At 42.3% G+C, this 24,984-nt stretch overlaps 1 protein-coding gene across 11 annotated transcripts in view; it reads right to left on the minus strand.

Moving 5' to 3' along the window:
• Positions 1 to 24,984, minus strand: part of adgrg6 (adhesion G protein-coupled receptor G6) — a 131,316-nt gene that overhangs the window by 78,905 nt on the left and 27,427 nt on the right. For 4 of the 11 annotated variants that reach the window (XM_087991118.1, XM_087991119.1, XM_087991114.1 and 1 more), the window contains 5 exons: positions 18,751 to 19,095; positions 14,606 to 15,229; positions 8,889 to 8,957; positions 3,118 to 3,192; positions 991 to 1,050 (listed from right to left, as the gene is read on the minus strand). In XM_087991118.1, coding sequence (XP_087847244.1) covers positions 991 to 1,050; positions 3,118 to 3,192; positions 8,889 to 8,957; positions 14,606 to 15,229; positions 18,751 to 19,095 — 1,173 coding nt within the window. The remainder of the gene's footprint in view (positions 1 to 990; positions 1,051 to 3,117; positions 3,193 to 8,888; positions 8,958 to 14,605; positions 15,230 to 18,750; positions 19,096 to 24,984) is intronic. The other 7 variants (XM_087991120.1, XM_087991121.1, XM_087991115.1 and 4 more) reach the window with 4 other exon arrangements.

Below are 24,984 nucleotides of genomic sequence, written 5' to 3' on the forward strand. Positions count from 1 at the left end.
AACATGTGACCCCTGGTAATTGAGTCCCCCACTCTGGGGAAAAAAGCTTCTTGCCATCCACCTTGTTTATCCCTCTCATGATTTTGTAGCCCTCAATCAGGTTCCTTTTTCAACCTCTGTTTTTCTAATAAAAATAATCCTAATCTACTCAATCTCTCCTCATAGCTAGCACCCTCTACACCAGGCAACTTCCTAGTGAATCTCCTCTGCACTCTCCCCAAAGCATCCACATCCTTTTGGTAATGTGGCGACCAGAACTGTACGCAGTATTCCAAATGTGGCCGAATCAAAGTCTTGTACAACTATAACACGTGACTTGCCAACTCTTGTACTCGATACCAGGTCTGATTTCTGGCTCTGATGGTTGCTTATTTGTCTCTAAGCTAGAAGGCCATGGGTTTGATTCCCACCTCAGATTCAGTGAAGTCTGCAGCACAGAAAAAGGCCCTTTGGTCCCCTGTCAAAAACAGCCACTTCATTACTCTAGATCCAATTGTAACCTCAAGCTCTTAAATATAAAATCTAGGTTAATACTTCAATTCAGCACTGTGGAAGATGGCAATGTTCAGATGAGACATTAATATTATTGGCCAGGCAGGGACTCAGATTAATGTATAAAATCTCTTGGTGTTAGCTCAAATAGCAGTGACGGAGTTAGCCTTTGCGTCCAAGCCATTGTTTGACATTTAAATCACACCACCATAAAGATTACCTAGTCATCAACCCAATGTTTATAGCGAGTTTTGAGAAGATTTGTATGTTTATGGAGACTTGCAAATTGTTGGCTGCGTTCCAACTATTGCAGCAGTGGCTACATTAACGGACTGTAGAGCACGTCACTGTGGTGGGAAGACGACGCTATATCGATGCAAGCTCTTACACATGACTGGACGAGACACTGACACCTGAGGCAGTTGCACAGCCAGCCTATTCTCCACATGTAGCTATTTACAATTACTGTATTAAAGTGCAAAAATTCCAGGGACTTACTGGGTGCCGCAGGTTCTGTCGTTCCTGGCGATGTGATTTCCGAGAGTGGAGGGTTTGTGCCTTTGTGATGCAAGCAAATGTAAAATATTGAACACACGGCTTCCAAAAACGAAACTCTGTCCCCTTCCCACTAATCCTCAAACCCCTTGAACCATGAAGCAGTGAAATGTTACTGGATAGCATCTTGGCTGTGATTACTGTTCCCTGGTGAATCTAGTATTTATTCAATAGCAATAAACACTTTCACTGTCAGCAACATGGTTATCAACTGGTGCTCTCTGATGGTGACTCTGTGAAATTGTCCATTTTTAACCTCTGACCTTTGACCCATGGTCCTGTGCACTACCCAGGCATTGTGGAGATAAGATGGCAGGAAGGAATGACACAGTCCCTGGGGCAGTGACTCAACCAAGTGATGTGCGGATGTACATTCAACAGCCTGATGGGCAACATCAAAAGAAAAATGGAAATGATTGGCTCCAATTTCTTCATTTAAAGAGTCTTGAGATGCTAAGGGAGACCTCTTAACATGTTAAGCAGCCTCCAAAGGCTGTGACCTCAGAGTTCTCAGGTGTAGCAGTTCTGTGACATTGTCTGTGAGAGGTGTTTGCTGTCTCCCCCCGCAGAGGGAGGCATTGCCTCGTTCACTTAAACCCAGAGGAGGAAACTTCAGATTCTCGATTTCGCAAAGGAAACTCCCCCTGGGTTTTTTTTTAAAACGGATTTGTAGAGCCGCCTGTCCATCTGGGATTCTCCCAATGGCTTGTAGAAAGATGGTTTCCCTCGCTCTACCAGAGGATACTCAAGCAAGCAAGGAGTCACCCATTGAAGGCCGAGATGAGGAATGTTTTCCTCTCATTCTCCCCCGCAGATGGCTGTTGAGTTGGGGTCACTGAGGATACTCAAGGCTGAGGTTGACAGATTTCAAAAGGGCATCAGGGATTAGGAGGATAAGGTAGGAAAGTGGAGTTGATGATTATCAGATCAGCCATTGAACGACGGACTTGACTCAATGGGCTGAATAGCCTACTTCTACTCCTGTGCCTGTGGTTCAATTGACTTAAGCAATCATTCATTCAGAGCATATTAGGGAGCTACAAATTTCCATAGTTTGATCTGCTCTTTGGTTCCACAAAAGCCCATTCGAATTATACACTCACAAAAACTCACAGCACAGACAGAGGCCATTCGGCCTCTCACAGTTGTTTTAGAGCAAAAAAATCACGACCCGTTATCCAGTTCAGGAAATTTAAATCACCCTCTCTCCCAATAAGGAAGATTTTCCCCTTTGCAATCCTCTTTAAACTCAACTGTATACAGAAACTATTCTATCAGGAAACTCCTCTGGGTTTTTTTAAAAGACGGATTTGTAGAGCTGCCTGTCCATCTGGGATTCTCCCAATGGCTCCACATCACACATTGCAATATACAGTTAGAGAGTCATAATGGCTTGGATAGAGGCCATTCACTCCATTGAGACAGTACAAGAGTATTTCTGTATTACTGCGTACTATAATTGCATATTGTAAAGCTTATATGTTACCTTGTTGTAACATGCCATAATATGCCAAACTATGGTGTATCATATATCACAAATAATTATTTAAGAATTTATGCAGTGGAAGTCCATTATAAAGCAGGTATTGGGACCTGAAAAATGAAACAATTTTGAACTAGAAAAATGAAGATTGAAATAAAGATTGACCTTTTCTGGGAGGGGCTCATGAAACCTCCACACTTTAAATAAATTTGTAATGCATTGATTCATAATGGATTCCACTATATAACAGCCCAATTGGATTTAATATATTTTTTGTGCAAAATGCTATTCTAGTTTCGTAAGTGTCAAATAATTTTCATTTGACGACTGCATATGTTTTCTTTTGGAATTTTCTATCATAAATAACTATGTGCTCATTTATAAAGGGAGCTGTATATATAAACATGACACACTGTCATTGAACCCTTCTCTTGGTAGATGAACTGCATCACCACCAGTGGTAGGAGGGTATCATTACACCACAACATCCTTACCACAGCTTTCCCCATAACAACTGTGCACAGAGTAATTGATAACTTGAGATATCTCAAAATAATAACAAAATGAGTAAAACAAGGTTTGCTTACCAGCAGTGGAGGGCTCAGGGCTGTTAGTACCATGCGTGTTAGTGATACTAGTGCTGAAATGGGATGGTGTGGTCACTGGTAACAAGATAAGGAAGAAACATGCAGGTGGCTGCAGGTTAGTTCAGGCGAAATGAAGGAGTTTGTCATTGCACACCACGACTGAACAGAACTCATAATCAATCATCATCAAAAAGTACAAAACCTCCCTTTGCCCCATAAACGTTGCTATTTCATACAGATTATGGATTTGGCCATTGTGAGCCATTCAGGTTGGCCTTGTTCCAGTGGGAGCAATGTCCCCCCCCCTGAGTTTGGATGGTTGTGCTGCTCTTGAATACGTAATCTAAGCTGACACCTCAGTGCAGCAGTCACAGATATGTATAACTCCACAGTTTTACATATCAGCAAAGTGCTTCTTGAAGGGTGTTAAAGCAAGTCAGTTTGATTTTGGGACAAGCTCATGGCATACTGGATCAGATGACCTTTGGGCGGCACGGTGGCACAGTGGTTAGCACTGCTGCCTCACAGCGCCAGAGACCCGGGTTCAATTCCCGCCTCAGGCGACTGACTGTGTGGAGTTTGCACGTTCTCCCCGTGTCTGCGTGGGTTTCCTCCGGGTGCTCCAGTTTCCTCCCAGAGTCCAAAGATGTGCAGGTCAGGTGAATTGGCCATGCTAAATTGCCCGCACTATTAGGTAAGGGGTAAAATGTAGGGGTATGGGTGGGTTGCGCTTCGGCGGGTCGGTGTGGACTTGTTGGGCCAACGGGCCTGTTTCCACACTGTAATGTAATCTAATCTAATCATCAGGGTTTGAACTTTAGCCCTCAGGAAACTGGGTTCAGTGCAATAACATTCACCATCAGAACTCATTGACCTATGGAACCCTGAGTTAAACAGTGGCACATTTGGACCCCAACCCAAATCCAGCTATCGCCTCTTCCACCCAGCCGAACTTTTTCCCAATCTTACTGGCTCCACAACAGGAAACTGACCATCCTAACCTCGGTTAACCCCAGTATAAAGCCAGTCTTACACTGAGGTCCTCTACAACGGCCATTCCATTGGATCAAACCATTCAAACCCACCTCTCCCTTTTCAATGGCAAACTAGGGGGTGGCTAACAAATGCCAGCCTTACCAGAAATGCAAGAATAAAAACTTGCCAGTGTGAGTGAGATCCCTTTCTTCATTTATTTCTGTTTCTAAACAGAAGTATTAGATAATAAGGACAGCTTACAGGACAGTGGTGAGCGTAATTGCCTCTGAGCCAGGCCCTCGGGGACCCTAACATACTCCAGGTGGGCCAGGAAATTCATACATAACACAGCCAAGCAAGCTGGTTATCCACCTGTAAATCCTTCCAACACACGCCAATAGCAGGTGAGAGAGATCCCTGGTCAACCATGTGCTGGGGAGAAACTTGAAGCTTCGACCATCACCCTGGGTCACAAAGTGTTCGTTAAAAAGTAAACATTACCTCAGCAACTTGGACTCCCTGAATGAACGATAACACATTCATACCTCCTAGCAGTAAGGTGTTGCATGTCCAATACAAACTTTCCAATTACTCCTTAGCCCCATACAACTTCCCCTCCTCAACTATTTCCCCAGCCCCAAAACCCTCTGAGATGTTTATCATGTGCTAAGGCTTGCCTCTGCATTATCACCAATTTTTCAACAGTTCCAACATTCACCTACAGAGGTCCTAAACTCTGGAATTCTAAGCTTCTCCAATTCTCTACTTCACTGTTCTCTTTTAGGACAGTTCTTCGAACCCACCTCTGGGACCAAGCTCCTGGCCAGTGGTCAGAAAACATGACTTGGTATCAAATTTTGTTTGGTAATGTTCCCACAGTAGACCTTGGGGATGCTTTGTTCCACCATGTGTAAAATATAAGATATGGGTGTTGTTGTTGTACGGGTTTTGTTACAAAGCAGAGTTTCTGCCAGTGGGCAAGGATTTTTACCTCGCCTCTGGAACCCCAGTTAAGATTTAAGTCGATCCGAGAGGGGAATGAAAAGATGACTCTCAAAGAGTTGACGACAATCAGCAGCAAGAGATCTATTGAACATATTTAAGGTCATAAAGAGATTCATTTCTGCTTTCAGTGATACATTTTACTTTCCTGTGTACCTGCCAGTTTAAAAGGCTTAAAAATTTATGTCAATAGTGGCAACTGCTCAGAATTCCAAGAGGAATTTGCAAAGGTAAGGAGTGATATCCAACTATCTTGTTTGGACAAATGCTTCTTTCTGAAACAACTCCTCCAGTAGCCTGGTTGGTCTAATGACAAGGCATTGATGAGACCGCACTTGGAGTATTGCACAGCTTTGGTCCTGTTCCTTGAGGAAGGATATAATTGCATTGGAGGCAGTTCAAAGAAGATTCATGAGATTAATTCCAGAGATGAAAGGCTTGGTTTAGGAAGAGAGATTGAGCAGTTTAGACCAATACTCTCTGGAGTTTAGGAGAATGAGTGGGAGGTTTAATTGAAGTATATAACATGCCAAAGGGAATTGACACAGTAGATGGAGATTGCATGTGGGGCAATTTAGAATGAGAAGTCATAGCTTTCGGATAAGGGGTAGCAGATTTAAAAGAGATAAGGGGAAATTACTTCTCTCAAAGGGTAGTGAATCTGTGGAATTCACTCCCCTAGAATGTGGTGGATGCTGGGATTAAATTTAAGATTCTTCATGAGTAATGGGTAGAAGGGTTATGGGGAGTGGGTAGGAAAATGGAGTTGTGGCGAAGATGAGATCAGCCATGATGTCAGAGCAGGGTAGAAGGGCTGAATGGACTACTCCTGCTCTGAGTTCTAATGTTCCAGCTTTCCTGTCACACCTATTTGGTGATAAGATGTCAGCTAAACCTCGTAATCACGATGGTTTAGTGGCTGATTGACCTCCTCTGATACATTGTTTGATTTGAACCATTAGTCATTCGCTCAACAAGACAGGGCAGCAGCCAGGCTGCCGAACAATGCCCGTGCATACAATGGCCTCATGTCAATCGGACCACAGGGGAAAATACACAGACAGCGACAACACAAAGAGACAAGGCTTTTAACTACCTCAGGCCGTGGGCTACTCACTGGGACCGCTGCCAAGACAGAGACAGAAAGCAAGCAATGTTTGTAGGAGAGTCACTAAAATCTGGGCAACAATTAACTTGTTGTAATTCTGAGCTGGTTGTTTTTACCTCCCAATTGACCATGCAACCCCCCTCCCCTCCCTGTTCAGACATCGACCAATGTTGCGCTAGTAACAATTTTATCACAAACCTCAATAAAATGTGTGCATTTTACTGAGCGGTTTCTATAGAAAGTGTGTGTGCTTACTGTATAAAGCCTTGGTGAATACAAGACCACCAATGTACTGCTGAGGCTGTATAAGGCCGCATTTGGAATATTGTGAGCAGTTTTGGTGCCCCGTATCTAAGGTAGAATGTATTGGCTTTGGAGGGAGTCCACAGGTTTACAATAATGATCCTGGGGATGAAGGGCTTACCATATTAGGAGTGTTTGAGGAGTTTGGGTCTGTACTCAATGGAGTATAGAAAGATGAGGGGAGGTCTGATTGAAACTTACAGAATACTACAAGACCGGGATAGAGTGGACGTGAAGTAGGAGAGACTAGGACGAGAGAGCACAGCGTCAGAGTGAAGGGATGGCCTTTCAAACAAAGATGAGGAGCAATTTCTTCAGCCAGATAGTGGTGAATCTGTGGAACTCATTGCTGTTTGGTAAGGGGATCAAAGGTTATGAGGAGAAGGCAATTGAATGAGCTGAGAAACATATCAACCGTGATTAAGTGATGGAGGAGACTCAATGGGCCGAATGGGCTAATTCTGCTCCTATATCTTCTGGTGAGATTGGAGCATTGTTCACCTTAACTAAGGAGGGATATGCTTGTCAGACAGAGAGTCCAACAGATGTTCCCCAAATTAATCCTCAGAATGGTGGGATTGTCTTATGAGGGGAGTTTGAGGAAACTGGGTGGGTCTTCCCTGGTGTTTCAATGAGGGACGAATGGCATGTATAGAGTGGAAAGTATGAGGCTTCTTCCCAGACTGGAGGGGTCAATTATTCAGGGACACAGGTTAAGGATGTGGGGTGGGAGAATGTTTAAAACAGATGTACGAAGCAAATTTTCCACAAAGGATGGTGAGTGCCTGGAGCATTCTGCCAGAGGTGGTGATGGAAACTGACTCAATAGCAGCATTTAAGAAGCACCTGGACGGATACACGAACAGGAAGGGAATAGAGGGATGAGGATCCTGTAAGTGAAGGAAGTTTCCGTATGGTAGGGCAAAATGTGTTGGCACAGGTTTGGAGGGATGAACGGCCTGTTCCTGTGCCGAATTGTTATTTTTTCTTTGCAATATGAAACTTATTTTAACAATCAGATGAATTTTGTTGGGCATGTTTGAGATCTGACTAACCTCTCACCTCACAAAGCTCAATAGCGTTGTTGTGAGGCAGTGGTACTGTCCCTACTTCTAGGCCAGTAAATTCTGAGTTCAAGGCCATTTGTCCCTCAAGGTGCGTCTGAAGATGTCCAAACAAGTTTATTCAAATAAACAAATATTCTTAACCAAACTTTTGATAAAAGCAAAAACTGAAAGAACTGCAGATGTTGTAAATCAAAAGTAAAAACAGAAATTGCTGGAAAAGTTCAGTACGTCTGGCAACACCTTTGGAGAGAAATCAGAGTCAATGTTTGGGTCAAGTGACTCTTCATCAGAACTCTTAGGGTTAAGGTTTATAAAAGCTCATGTTTAGGTAGGCTACACTAACCTTATCAGTCTATTTCCTAACTATATTTGATCAAATTGTGAACAGAAATCATAGAATTTTAGTGTTAAGCTCAAAAAGAACATTTTTCTTTCTCAGATACTGTGGAAATTCAAGATAGCTGTCTCTCACAGAGTTGACAAGAAGCAAGATGGCCTCCTTCTTTGAAGTAACATTCGGTGGAATTTTTTTTTTGTTTGATGAATTTCCCTTTGAAAAGCTAGTCTGGGTTGTTCTACCAAGATTTTCCGGTCATTGGTATTCCTCGTTAAGAGCCGATCATGTTAAATGAAAGGCTGTTTATACTTGTTTTCTCTAGAGAAAGGTTTGGAATTTCTGGAATCTTCTGACACCCTGCTTATGTGTAAGTTTAAACGCAACAACAAGAATACGCTACAAATAGAAGGTGGAAGAAATGCGAACATCATGCAAATTGAAAGAACTGAGTTAAAATTGTTTCCAGAGTTTAGTTTTGACAGCATGTAGATTGAAAGACTTTTCCAAGAGCTTACGATCCTTTCTCTCTTTCTCTGTTATTCCCCCTCCCTTCCTCCTGGGAATCCTGCCCTCAAACATCCAAACTGTCCCAGAACCAGGAAATAGCTAGAATCGTGGAACTGCCACTTCAAACACCAAATCTCTGCTCAGCTCCTCCTCTTCTCAGTGTTTAGGCACTCCTACTGGAAACAGGTTAAACGATTCTCGATTGAGTGCACGGTTTACCCTGAGTTTCCCGATCGAGGTTTGACATTGCTTTGAGTAATAGCTGCTGGAGAACATCCATAATTGGGGCTTTCACCGACACTTTCATTCGTCAGTGAGACCCAGGTATCCTTGGATACTCTTAGCTAACCTAAAGAGCAGTGGGACCCAGTTGAAAATCTGTCCTATTAAAATAAAAGATGATATTAAGAAAAGCAGTACAGACCGTGATGGCTAATTTGTCACAGTCTGACAACACTGCTCTTGGCCCTACCTTGACAGCCAGAACCTGGAGTTGAACAGTAGGTGGGTTTGATGGTCATCTGGGTAGGTGAGGCAGTAGCTGTGAAAGTGAGAGGAATTCATGTTAGTTAAGAAATCTTTACAGACACATAATGACATTAGAGAGAACTCCCGACAACCTGTTTATGTGTAAGTTTAAACACAGTGACAAGAATATGCTATAAATAGAAGGCAGAAGAAATGTGAACATTATTGTGTGTGTGTGCATGCATGGGGGGTTAGTGGTCTGTATCTTTGTGTGTGGTCATGTGTGGGGCTGTGTGTGTGTGAGTGTGTGTGTGTGGGACTGTGCGTAGGGCTGAGTGTGTGTGTGTGTGTGTGTGTGTGGTCATGTGTGGGGTTGTATGTGTGTGTATGTGTGTTTGGGACTGTGTGTAGGGCTGAGTGTGTGGTCATGTGCGGGGCTGTGTGTGAGTGGGACTGTGTGTAGGGCTGAGTGTGTGTGTGTGTGGTACATGTATGGGGCTGTGTGTATGTGCGTGTGTATATGTGGAACTGTGTGTAGGGCTGAGTGTGTGTGTGTGTGGTACATGTATGGGGCTGTGTGTATGTGCGTGTGTATATGTGGAACTGTGTGTAGGGCTGAGTGTGTGCATGGTCACATGTGGGGCTGTCTGTGTGTAGGTGTGGGTGAGTCTGTGTGTGTGTGTGTGGACACATGCATGTTTGTGTATGTTTCTGTTTGCAGGCATGTCTGTGTACCTATGTGTTTACGTGCATGCTTGTGTGTGGGAGTGTGTGTATTTGTGCTTCTATTTTTTCATGAGTGCACATGTTTCTGTGTGTGCACATGTGGTTATGTTCATGTTTTTGTTTGTGTGTACTTATGAGTGCTTATATCTCCGTATTTATATGCATGTTTGTGTGTATGTGTGTGTGCGCACGCGCGTATGTGTCAATGTGGTGTATGTTTATATGTGTGTGCATGTTCACTAACTGCTCTGTATTGAACACTTCAAATTCATTCATTTTTTGATCTTTATATCCACATGCAGACCTTTCTGTACCTGTCCAGCTCAAACAGTGAGATTATATCATGGGTCATTAATATGAGAAATTCTTTTGTGCTTTTCATACCCTGTCTGAGGCCATTAGATCATGATCTGGCCAATTATTTCATCATTGTTTGTGGGATCTTTCTGTGGGCAAATTGCCTGATTTCCTACATTGCAAAAGGGAGCCCATGTCAAAAAAAAGCACACATTGGCTCTTAATGTGCTTATCTATGTCAGAAAAGCTACTTTATATATCCAAGTGTTTTACCTTTTTTGAGTTTCTTAACTCAGTGACGCCTACCTCCAAACCGATTTGATTATGTGTCAGAAGAAACTTTAAGTCTTGATGAGCCACATCAGTGAAACTGCCAAAGGGTCACAGATTGAGTAAAATAATTCTCCAAGATCCTGGCTCACAGCCAATCTACAGAATGGAAGTAATTGTACTTAGGGACAGATGATTCAGCTTGTCAGTCACTTGTAAAACCTGGAGTGCAACTCTCACTCAGAAGAGGAAAGGATCACTCAATATCATCTTGAGAAGGCAGAAATGAACTTCCTTCTTGAACCGCTGTAGTCCATGTGTACTTCAGGAGGGAGCTCCAGAGTTTTTGACTGTGCGACATGACACAATGATCAAGTGCTTCCAATTGGCTTGCAGGGTGGTGTTCCTGTGCATCTGTACCCTTGTTGTTCTAGATGGTAGTGGTCATGTCAAAGGATCCATGAGTTGCTGTAGTGCATCGTGGAGATGGTACACATTGCTGCTACTGTGTTGGTCAATAGTTGGGGCAAGGAATGTTGAAGGTACTGATCCAGTACTGACCAAGTGGACTGCTTTGTCCTGGATGGTGTTGAGCTTCTCAAGTGTCACTGGAGCTGTCTCCATCCAGGCAAGTGGGGAGTCTTCCATCAAACTCCCGACTTGTGCCTTGTAGATGATGGACAGGCTTTGAGGAGTCAGGAGGTGAGTTATTCTTTGCAGGATTCCTAGCCTCTGACCTGCTCTTGTGGACAAAGTATTTACATGGCCAGTCCAGTTGAGTTTCTGATCAATGGATAACCCCTAGATTGGTGATAGTGGAGGATTCAGTGATAGTAATATTTTTGATTGTCAGGGTAAATTCATGGTAAGATTCTCTCTTGTTGGAGATGGTCATTGCCTGAGGAGCAAATGTTATTGGCAGTACTTAATAGTGGGTATTGTTCTCTGGTTATAGATTATACTTGGATAGCTCTCCAGGGATTGAAATTTCATTAATGAGTGGCACAAGAAAGCACCAAACATGCATTAGCACTACGTTAGAATTGGCTCTGATGAATCAAACATTAATCTCAAGTTGATCTGAACAAACTTTGGCAAGTGTCAATGTGCCACAGACCCATGTGTAAGTAAACAAGACTGAGTATAAACAATCTATAAGTTGGCACCACGACTTAGAACAGGCAGAACAATGGTTCTTGTGAGAAGCAGGCATGAGTCAGTGAACAACACTCCCAATTCTGAATCCGAATGTCCAGGCTGGAGATCAAAACTCTTGAGAACAAACTAGGCTCACATTCTGTTGCAATACTCAGGCAGTGCTTCACTGTTAGAGGTGCCATCTTTCAGATGAGACGCTCGACTGATACCCTGTCTACTCTCTCAGGCAGAGATACAGGATCATATAGTTACAAATCTGAAGAGTAGGGCAGTTATCCTCTGCATTCTGGCTTATAATGATCCTTCATCAACATGGCTAATTTACAGTCTCTATCTATAAAGAGTAAAATACCCTAAACAGTGAGAACATTATCCTGGCGTTAAGGCATTGTTCTTTATGGGAGCTGGCTTATATGTGTGCCACATTAACTACTCTTCTATTATATACCATCAGCTGTAAACCATTACAGCACCATAATTATGTGAAAGGTGCTATCTAAATGCAATTTTTTTCTTTCTTTCTGAGTAAATGAAATATCACTTTGATGATTCAGTCCAATCACTCTAAGGTCTTCTCAAGCTTCCTCCCATTTTTCCTCGTCCATCTCTACCAGCTTAACCCTTTATTGCCTCCCCCTTATTTATGTATCTAGCTTTATCCTAAATGTAATGATATCCTTCATTCCAACCACTCCCTGTGATAGTGGGTTCTGCATTCTTATCACTCTTTGGGTAAGCACATTTGTTCTGAATTCCTGATAGAATTTCTTGGTTGTCTGCTTTATACCGATGGGTCTGTAGTTATACTGTCCCCCACAAGAGGAAGCATTCTCTCTGTTTCCGGTCTCTCTGTTGAGGTGAATAGGTTGGGCCCAACAGTATGTCTTATTCTGGGCCTAACACATTCTGATGGAATGTCAGGAGTTTATCAATCTCAGTATTACAGGTCACCTATCAAATAGTAGTCCTTGATGACCACTCAGATGCCCACTTGAAAAGGAGTCAGAAACAGGTGAGGAACTGAAATCTTCCTTTCTGGAGGGTGGGGTGGACTTAGTGATGGGAACCTATTCTTTCAGATTACAGAGCAAAATAACCAAGAACAGGGAGTTTTCTCTATTCATTCATGGGATGTGGGTGTCACGAGCAGGGACAGAATTTATAGCCCTCCCTAACTGCCCTGGAGTTGGTGATGGCAAGCTGCCTTTTTGTTGCTCTGCAGTACATGTGCTGTGGGTAGACCTACAATGTGTAATCATCACTGAACATCCCACTTCTGACCTTACGATGGAGGGAAGTCATTGATGAGGCAGCTGAAGGCGATTGGGTCTAGGATACTACACTGAGGAACTCCTACAGGGATGGACTGGAGCTGAGATGACTGACTCCCAACAACCATCTTCCAATGTGCCAGGTGTGACTCCAACCAGCAGAGACTTCTTCCCCTCATTCCTAATGACTCCAATTTCGCAGAGGATTCTTGAAGCCATGCTCAATAAAAGGTTGTCTCAATGCCAAGGGCAGTTACTCTCCCCTCATGTGTTATTGAGGTAACTGATGTCTCCAATGAGAGTGAATATTAAAAAGTAATGCATTTACAATTGCACTAAATGACAAATATTCCAGGAAACATTGAGAGAGAGTTTACAAAGGGTGAGCAGAGCAGGACTTCTGCAACACATTTAGGGTCAAAGAGTCATAGAGATGTACAATACGGAAACAGACCCTTTGGTCCAACCCATCTATGCCAACCAGATATCCTAACCTAATCAAGTCCCATTTGCCAACACTTGGCCCATATCCCTCCAAATCCTTCCTGTTCATGTACCCATCCAGGTGCCTTTTAAATGTTGCAATTGTACCAGCCTCCACCAATTCCTCTGGCAATTCATTCCACACATGCACCACCCCTCTGCATGAAAATGTTGCCCCATAGGTTCCTTTTATATCTTTCCCCTCTCACCTTAAACCTATGCCCTCTAGTTCTGGACTCCCCCTCCTCAGGGAAAAGACCTTGTCTATTTACTCTAGCCATGCCCATCATGATTTTGTAAACCTCTATAAGGTCACCCCTCAGTCTCCGATGCTGCAGGGAAAGCAGCCCCAGCCTGTTCAGCCTCTCACTGTAGCTCTAACCCTCCAACCCTGGCAACATTCTTGTAAATCTTTTCTGAACCCTTTCAAGCTTCACAAAATCCTTCTTGTAGCGGGGAGACCAGAATTGTACACAATATTTCAAAAGTGGCCTAACCAATGTCCTGTACAGCAGCAACATGATCTCCCAACTCCTGTACTCAATAGTCTGACCAATAAAGGAAAGCATGTTTTATAATGACTCTACTGTGCAGTGTCTTTAGTGACACATTGCACATGAAACAGAACAAGTGTCTTGGACCATGTTACGGACCAGTGAAACCCTTTCCCAGGGAACCAACAAAATAGAAACAAGTGCATACAATGTTTTAAAAGAATCTGACTCAAGATAACAAACTGACTAATGCCATGAGTAATGAAACTGGAGCTGTGAGTGGGCTGACTCACTCACTGAATAACTTCTCTTTGGATAGCCCACAACAGCACATTCTGTACATGCCACAGGCCCTACAACATTGACCCTTCTAAGTCACCTCTTTCTTTCAACAAGCTTTGACTGATCGTATCTTGCTGCAAGCAGTGGAGATTATCCAATGATCCTCGGGGAAATTGTGCAGTGTTTCACTTTACCACAATGCCCCTGTCATCCCCTGTCAAGCAGCTGGTGGGACATACCCAATGGGCAGACTCTAACGCTATCTTTCCATTAGATCTCACTAGGCAGGAGCTACATAAAGTAGTTGGGTGTAGGCAGCATATAATCTGAAGACCGCATCTTTGTGTGGGCATTTGTGTGCATATATGCGCATGCGAGTGTGCTTGTGTGTATCTGTGTGCGTGTTTGCGTGTGTGCTCGTGTGTACATATGTGTGTGCATGTGTCTTTGTGTGCATGTACGTGTGTGCATGTGTATATGTGTCAGTTTGCGTACATCCGCATTTGTTTGTAGGCACGCGTATCTATCTGTGCATCTGTGTGTTTGTGTATTTGTGTGAATGTGCGCATATATGCATACCAGCGTGTGTATATGTGTGAGAAAGAGTGTGAGTGTGAGGTAAGTGGAAATTGAAGGTCTAATGGGAAAAGTATATTATTGCGTGGGAACCATCCAGATAAAGACAGTATAAGAGATTCAAAAAGAACCTAAACACATTAAATAATTAGCAGTATACTCACCACAGCTCAGGTCACTGTTGGGTTCCAGCACACCAACAGGAATATCCCAAAACGAATTCTCCCAGTCCACAACATTCCCTTTCTCATCACAGGTTAGGTCTAGCAGTGACTGACTGGACATGCTGAAGTTCCACAGTCGGACGTTGTAGAGGTCACCCGTGTAGGTGTTTATGGTTGGAGTCACTTTTGGTGCCAGTGAGAGGGTACCACTGCCCGCAATGACCTTGTTCTGTGATGCTGGGCAGGGGTTGAGCTGGTACTTGTCTTGCATTTGGCTGATGATATTGCCAGATGTGCCATTCCAGGCGAGGCACAGCTCCCGCCAAGTATCAGTGATCACTTCTTCGGAGAAGTGCTTAATCCAGAGCTCGCTAATGTTACACTCCACGTCGGATACTTCCAGGTGAATGTCATCGCCCTCCTTCTTGAACCTGATCTGTGCCGTGTCACTGCTGTCCGTGTATGAGAACAACGTCCACTTCTCCTCCTCCTTGGCTCCCCTGACCTCCAGGCATATTGTGAACTGCCGCAGCTCTGGGATGGTGATAGAAGGGGAAACTGCAACGGCGTGTTTCTGGGAGGTCTTCGACAACACCAGCATCTGATTCCGCAGTGAGACTGCCACTGAACGGTAATCCAGAGGGAGAAGGGCAAAACAAAAAGAGCAAAGTTCAGCTGCAGAGTTACTGAAAGAGCAAGTCTCAATACAAAGGTGTGGAAACCTGCCAATGATGATAATTCATAAGGTCTTCCCACATGTGTTTAATACAGTAACAATCTATAGCTGCAAAAAAGGCATCCGGACGGGTAAATGAATAGGAAGGGTTTAGAGGGATTAGGGCCACGTGCTGACAAATGGGACTAGATTAGGTTGGAATATCAGACAAATTGAACTGAAGGGTCTATTTCTGTGCTGTACATCTCCATGACTCCAAGACTCTAAATATTCTGGATGAATAATTGGCTAAGAACAGGGTGCAAAGGACAGAGGAGTTGGTGTACAGTGTGCTTAACTTTGATAAAAAAAAGACCCACTGCTTTCTTTTAAAGACTGTTCAAGGTTGTTAGTGAGGCTGGACACTTGAATAATGAATGGCAAAAGGCAATTTAAAGGCATTAGTGAGATCGCATCTTGAGTATTGTATACAATTTCAGTCCACTTACTTGAGAAGGGATGTAATTGTATTCGAGAGAGTTCAGAGGAGGTTCATTACATTGATTCCAGAGAGGATGGCATTATCTTATTGTTATGAAGTTGAAGGCATGTACTGAATCCTTAAGAGAGAGAGAATTCTGAATTGAGAACTTACAAGCACCTGTGTATATGACTAGGTGGCAGTCCCAGAGTAAGTTGGAAAATTGATAATATGTAACATTGGGCAGTGAAATGCATACCTGAGTTTTGGCTATTGTTTTGACAAAAATTTGAATTTAACCAATCAGTTTAAGTTATGCCCTAGGATACTAAAACCCAATTGAGTTTGAAATTATTGTTTTGCCAATGACACGATTCAATGTTGGGGGAGTATAAGAAGGTGGACATTCTGGAAATTGGTCAGAGAGCAACTGCCGTAGAGATAGAAACTGCTTGAGAGCTAAATGTCCATCCTACGTCATGCTCTTAAAGATATCAGAAAAAAATCCTCTCTATCCTTTTTCATGAAATGCTTATTCGCAGCGAAAAGAAAGAAGATGACCCAGGGTGATCAGCGGCCAGAAGAGTGAAGACACAGAAGACGGCAGAGACTGTATGGTTTTGAAATTAAGTTGATGTCTTTTTAATAAGTTCCTTATTGGAACAGCATATTGTTACAGAGTTGGGGTCAGAGAGTAAGCAGTTAAAAGAAAGGAAGCTTAAATTTGTGAACAGGTTTTGTTTAATGTTCAATTTTAGAGTTAGAAAATAAATTGAGGCTATTTTCTTTAAATAGCAGCATTTGGGAGTTCTCTGTCACTCATATTTTAACAGATTATGAGGCCAGGTGAGCTTTTCTGGGTGTTTGGTTTAACTAACAGAGGAGTTCACTGCCCCATGTTGTAACATTATGAACTTATTGTCCCTGGAGTTTAGAATAATGAGTGGAGATCTCTTTAAAGTATATAAGATGCTAAAGGGGATTGACAATGTAGATGTAGAGAAGATGTTTCCTCAAGTGGGTCTAAGTTTTGGGATAACGGGTTGCAAATTTAAAACAGAGATGAGGAGTAATGTTGTGAATCTGTAGAACTCGCTACCACAGTGTAATGGACTCTGTGGCACTGAGTAAATTTAAGGAAGAGATAGATTTTTAATTTGCAATTGATTAGAAGGATACGGGGGCCAGCCAGGGGAGTGAAGTTGAAGTCCAGATGAGATTAGCCACGTTCACATCAAATGGCACAGCAGACTCGAGGGGCTGAATGGCCTACTCCTGCTCCTAGTTCTTATGTTCCTAGTTCTTATGTTCAATGGGAACCTGGTGATGTATCATTCAAAGGGGAAATCTAGTTTACCAGCTCCTTGCTCAGTTCGGGTTAAGAATTGCCTCTGAAGACAAAATTATGTGATCTGTTGAAACTGTGTTCCATAGAATGAGGCTTTATTAAAGGAGTGGGGCTAGAGTCTATCTGTATCCCAATCTTGAGTCAGACTGGTTCTGTATCTAAAGTAGGAATTTATAAAATGTTACATAGATTGACTGCCTGCATTGAATTCATTGTCTGAGCTGAGATGTCACTTAATGTTATAACACCTGACGTTATCTCAAGAATTGATATAAAAGCAGTTCTGGGATATACATATTAATGAACTGAAACCTGCAGCCCATTTTAAAAGGTAAAAGACTTAACTGCAATCTAGGTTTGTTCAATATATAATTTCAGTTGCATGATATTTTAATCTTTTGCTATAAATTCTGTGTCTTATGATCCTGCTCCACAGTTACCTGATAAAGAAACAGCGCTCCAAAAGCTAGTGCTTCCAAATAAACCTGTTGGGCTATAACCTGGTGTTAAGTGATTTTTAAATTTTGTCCACTCCATCCAACACCGGCACCCCCACATCATCCCATACAAACCCAGACAGATTAAGGATTACTGGTTAAGCCGACTGGGTGCTGAAGTGTACCAATCATATAAAGTTATTTTATCTTTTAATTGTTAATAGGATGTGGACGCCACTGACAAAGCCAGCATTTAATACCCATCTCTACTTGCCCAGTGTCATGTTTATCCTGAGTCTAGATTATAGAGATGCTGGAAAAGCACAGCAGGTCAGGCAGCATCCGAGGAGCAGGAAAATCGACGTTTCGGGCAAAAGCCATTTATCAGGAAATGATGAAGGGCTTTTGCCCGAAACATCGATTTTCCTGCTCCTCGGATGCTGCCTGACCTGCTGTGCTTTTCCAGTACCAGTCTAATCTAGACTCTGGTTTCCAGCATTTGCAGTCCTTGTTTTTAACCTCATGTTTATCCTGAGTTGATGCCCATTAGTAAAGGCATTTTGGACATGCAGTTCATTCACAATTTGCTAATGTCCAGGGTCAAATGTTACACTGGTCCATTCAGTCCTTTGTTTTGTGGTTTGTATATAGAAGGGCTAGACTTCCCATTGTTTTATTTCAACTTGTTGCAAATTGTACACCTGCTCTGATCTGATGCAGAATGTGTTTGAAACAACACAGCTGGTCAGAAAACACAAACCATTTCAAGAAATGTTTGATTAAGAAACCACGCAAAAGTCATCAATGACCATATCTCAAAGTTTAGATTAATGGATGCGAGAGTAGAATTTCATCGAGGGGGGCTCTGGTGGCTTGAAAATATAATAATGAGTTGGGCTGGAATTTAAGCAAGTGTTACAATGAATGAATTATAAATAATGGAAACCTGGGACTGATTTGCAAAATGCAATAAAACAGATTGCCTGGTGTCACATCGCAAGCTTACTGCACCCAAATTGGCTGCTGCATTTCCTGCATTGCCACATGAACTGCTCTTCAAAAATGCTTTATTGTCTATAAAGCACATAGAACATCCTGAGTACGCAAAGGCGCTATATAAACTCAAGCCTCCCTTCAAATGCAGCATTAATCTCAGCAGAAAACATTTCCAAAAGCCATACAATGCAATAAGTATTTTTACTGGCCATTTCTTTTATCACGTACCTTGTTTGTAGGAGACCCTGAATCCTTTCTTTTGGATGCTAAAGTCAGTCTTGAACGTGACAATCATTTGATTCCCCGTAGAGTTCAACGTGAGGCCCTTAGCCGTGACACCGCAAAATTCTATGAGCTCAGCCCCAGTGTTTATTGATACTAAGTCGTACAGACATCTTTGTGCTTCCTCTAACTCGAACTCGTGAAAGGTCAACTGTATGATAAATCCAGGAGGGGCTCGGATTGTCCACTTGCAACTTAAATCAGAAACATACTCCCGGGGGAAGCAAGGGGATGTGAACTGTCCTGTGGGACCGGTTAAAGTTTCTGTGCATTTTGAGCAGCCCAACACTGCTGGAAACCAACAGGAGAGAAAGAAAATGGCACAACACAATTATACTTGTCAACATGACCTAGGAAAACTTGACATGCGTTGGGCACAGACCCAACAGGATCAGGATAGGGAAGTTGCCAAGAATTAGTTCCAGGCATGCGGTCAGTCATTTGGAGGAAGGGAATTTGATCATGAATTGGCAAGAACACAGCACTGGGGTGGCGGTCAACCACAGCATGGACCCTCTGGCCTCTCTGCAGGGATTCATCTCAGACAGTTCAAACCCCATCCTCCAAAATGATCGTGGATCTCCTCCCAAAAGCACTGAGTGATGCTGGGCTATTGTGTCCCTGACTCCATAAGCCAGTTCAAGTTGAAAGGACAAACATCGCACCATAGTCTGGACAGCAGGTTACTCACCATGGACATTATCATTATGCAGGAGGAGGCCATTCAGCCCCTCAAGTCTGTTCCGCTCTTAAATTACATTGTGGGTATCCATCTCCCTTGGGAGTGGGACAAGGGAGTGTCATACTGCATAATCCTTCGTGCTGTTACCCAAACTATCGATCTCCATTTTGACATTTTCAACTCATTTCCCTCCCCCTTTCTTGTGGAGAAACTTTTATATTTTCCAAACCTTTTATGGTCCCTGAATGGGGTAGCTCCAATTTAAACACTGCACCCTCATGCTTTAGGGCCTGTCCCACCAGAGGAACTAATTTTCTGTGTCCATCTTGGCATCTTAATCAAACCTAATCTTGTCCTCAGCGTTAAAGGAAACTTTCTCTCTCTGCAGGTCGGGACCAGACTGTCAAACCATTATTTATGATGATTACATGTGTACAGAGTAAAGGGAGTCCATCCCCCACCTGCCTCTTCAAGTTTTCAAATTGCTCATGTGTTTTCACCCATGACCTCTATGCTGGCTGACCAACATGGCCTCCTGAGAGAAAGTTCCTCCTTCCCCCAGCTACCACAGCCACATCTCCTTTGGCATTCCTGATGAAGACCTTATGCTCAAAACGTTGATTCTCCTGCTCCTTGGATGCTGCCTGACTGGCTGTGCTTTTCCAGCGCCACACTTTTCAACATGGACTCCTGACCTGACAAGGCTCAAGTTTTAAAATTCTCATCCTCGTGATCAAATCCCTCAAAGAGCTCTCTATCTCTGTTGTGTCCTGCAATCCTCCGAGATATCTGTGCACCTCCAACCCTGGCCTTCGCTCACACTCCATTGCTCCTCCTGACAGTAGGTGGAAATATTGGAATAACCTGAGCCTGATGTGCTTGCTGCATGACAATGAGTCTTACAGGAGACTCGCCGACTTTACAGATTCTCCCTGGAGTGGGACAAGGGAGTGCCATACTGCACTCAGCCTCTCCACAGGATCCCTTGCTTGCATGCAGTTACCCTTGGACCATGCTGTACTGTGATGAGGTACATCTCATGCCACAACCTTGGTAGGAGCACCTTCCAGCAGTAGACTAGAGTAGAACCCTATTTGAACATGTCCATTCATTAGCTGAGCCTAATCCACCAACAGAAATGTAGCACAATGCCATCTGACCTTTGCCAAATACTCAACCCTATTCCTATTAATTGGGATTTCAACAGTCTAAGTTCCAGGAAAGGGAATGTTGCCTGACTATGGGTGATAGGTCCAGTAACTGTGGCAGAAACAATACGCCAGTGCTGTGAGGGCATTAAGAAGAGGAGAGGTGACAGTATTAGCAACAGTAAGGTTAAAAAAAGGAGCAATGCAGATATAGTGAGGGCCACACACATCATTCAGGGCATGCAGAGGCATGTGCAATTTGTTTGCAGGTTTTCTTAATTATTTTTTTGCAACACACGATGGCTATCAAGATGTGCCAGTACAACAAACATTTATTATGTCTTCTTCTGGATCTGAGCACGTTCTATTCCCAACTCTTTAGTCTGCCCTTTATCCTACTGAGATATTATTGTCCTATCACTGTCAAATGTTTGAAAACTTTAAAATCAGGATCACCGTGACTTGTGGTTTGCTGTCAAATTTTGTCAGACAATGCTTCTGCGAAGTACGTCAGGATAGTTTCACTCCATTAAAGGTGCTATCTAAATGCAAGTTGTTGTCCTGATATTCAAACAAATGGAGTCTATGACACTCAGGGTGTTTCATTCATAACCGTACAAGTACGCAATGTATAGCTCTGAGCTATGAACTATACTGAACAGTAACACCAATAAATAACAGCATCAACAGGGACAAACACTATAGATGCATTGCTGTTCAAACACAGCACCCAACCCATCCACCTCTACCTCCAACATTGGCACAGCCACACTGCCATAGTAGCAAAGTCAAGCAATGTGCCATTCTGGATAAGTGTCCATCCTCACTGCACTTGAACATCTGGTCCCTCTTAGGAGCACTACCTTAAGAACAGCAATGAATCAAAACAGAAGCCCTAATACCATCCTCCAGGAGTAACCAGACATGACCCTCATCAGCAAAACAAAATAACACTATAATTACACTCTGCACTTTTGACAATACATGACACAGTTAACAATAGCTAGTAGTAATCAATTAAAAATTATAATTTCCACATTACACAGTAATACTCAATACCGACAATGATAGACAATGCTGCCAATTATATGTAACGCTATCTACTACTGACAATGTGTAAAACTATTAATTATACTTCACACAGTCAACTATGCAGAATATAGGACACAATACATAAAAGGACAATTAACAATTGCCATTACTGTCAACAATATGAAAAACTGCTTGTCTTATCAACAGTGTGTAGCATTGTCAAATATAGATATGAATCAAACATGATTCCCATTGTATAACTGCAAACACCACTCAGTGATATCAACAACTCTTAACACAATCAAACTCCATGTCATTGAAATTCAACAATATCAGCAATGCTGATCCTCACCTACTTTATACAATGTCATCACAAACACACAGCTTTCTCAATAACACATCTTGTAATTTCTACCTAACATACCCATAATTTCCACAGTGTTGGCAATAATTTTTAAAATTCATTCATAGGATGTGGGTTTTGCTGGTTAGGCCACCAGTTATTCCCCTTCCCTAGTCACCCAGAGGGCATTTTGTTGTGGGTCTGGAATCGCATGCAGTTGAGGATGGCAGATTTTCTTCCTTAAATGGCATTTGTGATATTTTTATGCCTCTGATAACTGTTTCATAGTCATCATTAGATACTGAATTCCAACTTTTTAAACATTGAATTCCAATTTTTACTATGGCAGAAATTCAAAACAGAACCTTACCTGGGTGTCTGGATTAATAGTCTAGTGATAATCCCAAAATGGTGATTCTCCCCATTATCATGCATTAACACTGTTATAAATATACTTGTACTTAAACAAGAAGTTAGCCTTGAAAATCCACATTTCCATCCAGAATCAAACCAGAATCAGTACTTTGTGCATTCCTTATATTTTCAGATCCAATAATATATTTTATCATAAATTCAACCTGCTCACACTACCAGAGCGATCCACAAGTTTCCCTCTGAGACCAAAATTTAGACAATAAGGAATATCCATGCTAAAACCAACACTGTTTGCTTCATTTTCACAGACTCCATGCTATGTCTGCACAATTCACCATTTCTGAACATTGTGAAAATAATGTAGAATCTACAAAGGGCATTTAGACTTTAAAGCTCTCTCCTTTCACAGTCCATAAAGCACCATTTCATGGACTGTACCCAAATTATTTAAAGCCCATGGCCTCAAACTGTGTTTGAACTATTCATTGCAAGTAATCAAGCAAAGCTTCTGAGTACTTCCCTCCACAATTATTATTCAACCCTGCCCAACTCCCTTTCACAGACATCCTCTACTCTGTGTCCTTGGAGCACAGGAAGTATTAATTCTCCGCATCGTAACCCTCACTCTCATTCCTAACCCAGTACTGATCCACCTCCCTCTTGACATTCCAATTTAGTCTTTAACATGTTTCCAATTGTCAGGCACCATCCTCGTGACTGGTCATGTCAATGCAAATAAAATCTCCACCTTTGAAGTCATTCTTCATGCATCAGCAACTGACATGCTATTCGACTGTGGCAGCACCACAACTGAACCCATTAGCAGCCTCAGTGTTCACTGACATAAGCCCATTTCTAAAAATACCCACAGTGTAAACAAATACTTCAGGATAAATATTGTGAGGACCCATTTTCTCAAAATGCACTGGTTGTGTGCAAAGCCTCACCAAATCTCTTGCAAGATTGCTCGCTAATTCATTCATGGGACATGCTTCTGTTTGCTGTTTTAACATATTCATTTTGATTCATTACAATAGAATCCAAGGTTTTTCCATTCAAACCCTCACTCAATTATGTCTTTGTCACCTTTAGACTTGACTATTTCATTACATTTGTGATCAACCTCACATCTATCACTCTTGAGCTCATCCAAAAGTCTGCGGGCCAGATCCTAGCATTCATCCATCATCCCTCTAATACTGACAGGTAAACAATGAATTGAAAATCTTTTTCCTTGTTTTCAAATGATTATATAGCCTTGCCTGTCCTTATCCATATAGTCTCCCCCCATCCACCTCTCCATGTCTTCCAGTTCTGAATGTTTGATTAACACTGATATTGATCTCTTGACAATAGTAGCCATGCTTTAACTGTCTCGACCAAACCTCTGGAATGTCTCTTATTGCTCTTTGCCTCTCTACATCTCCCTTGTCCTTCATGACACTTTTTAGGTTTTTAATGGCCACATCTATAAGACCTCTTTATGGCTTAGCATCAATTTTGAGTCTATATACACTCCTGGAAAACATTGTGGGATATCTTACTAATAAACATGCTATATAAATATGAGTCCTTGTCATTGCTGTCTGCCACTGATGCAGCCAACATTTGTCAACATGCCTGAATGTTTTTACTCTACAATGACATCATTTAACAAACTTGTTACTCAAATTCCTGCGGTCTTCTCTCATCTTCTCCTGAAGACATGGACGACATGAGCAGCATCCCTCCTCCCACATCATTTTCTTTCCAGTGAGACTAACGTGGTAAGTCCTGGTGGGCTATTTCTCTGTGGGAGCCATTCATTATCCTTGGCCCATTGGGCAAGCACGCACACTTTCAAATTTCAGAAGCACGCCAATCAGTTCTGGCACCAAACTCTATGGTTTAATCAGAAAGCAAGCACCAAAATGGTGGTTACCCATGATGCCTTCCTCTTCTCTATGAGCTCATGCCCAGCAACATTCAGTCAGAAGGGACACCAGAGGAATAAAGGATCAAGAGAAACTAGCCATGATAGTCCAGTTAGGATTGGGAAGTGATTTAGAATACGTGCAATCTGTTGAAATACAACAAGATCTGCTTTTCAGATTGCCCAAGTGATTAAAATCATGCACATATGTTAGTTCCTCATTCTGGGTTTAGTTCCATTAATAAAAGCAAGCTTGCCAAGAGAAACCGAATGGAATAAATTGGTAGCACAGAGGAAGGACAAGCAGAGTGGAACAAACTAGAAATTAGATTAAGAGAAAGTCACAGTGCACGGTAAACAAAACAAATCCAGAAACATTTCGATCAACATATACATTTAAAACCTGCTGTTGTCAATATAAGGGTATAATATCAATAGAGTGCCTTGATACTCCATTGTCCATAATTTTAATATAGATCCAAAACCTTCTATAAATCACAGAAAAAAAAACAGATGTTTGCACAGTCTTCCTGTTGTTGCACTATGCCAATATTCCTCACAGTTAACTCATGCATGCTGTGCCTGTGTCTCTAATGGAAGTTGGCCATTTAAACAGGTCATGCTGTAACTACATTCTCCCAACACTTAAAAATCACATAACACCAGGTTATAGTCCAACAGGTTTATT

Source organism: Chiloscyllium plagiosum, unplaced genomic scaffold (assembly GCF_037043375.1).
Source record: "Chiloscyllium plagiosum isolate Xiang-an unplaced genomic scaffold, Cpla_swu_hap1 HiC_scaffold_10, whole genome shotgun sequence".
Classification (NCBI taxonomy): Eukaryota; Metazoa; Chordata; class Chondrichthyes; order Orectolobiformes; family Hemiscylliidae; genus Chiloscyllium; species Chiloscyllium plagiosum.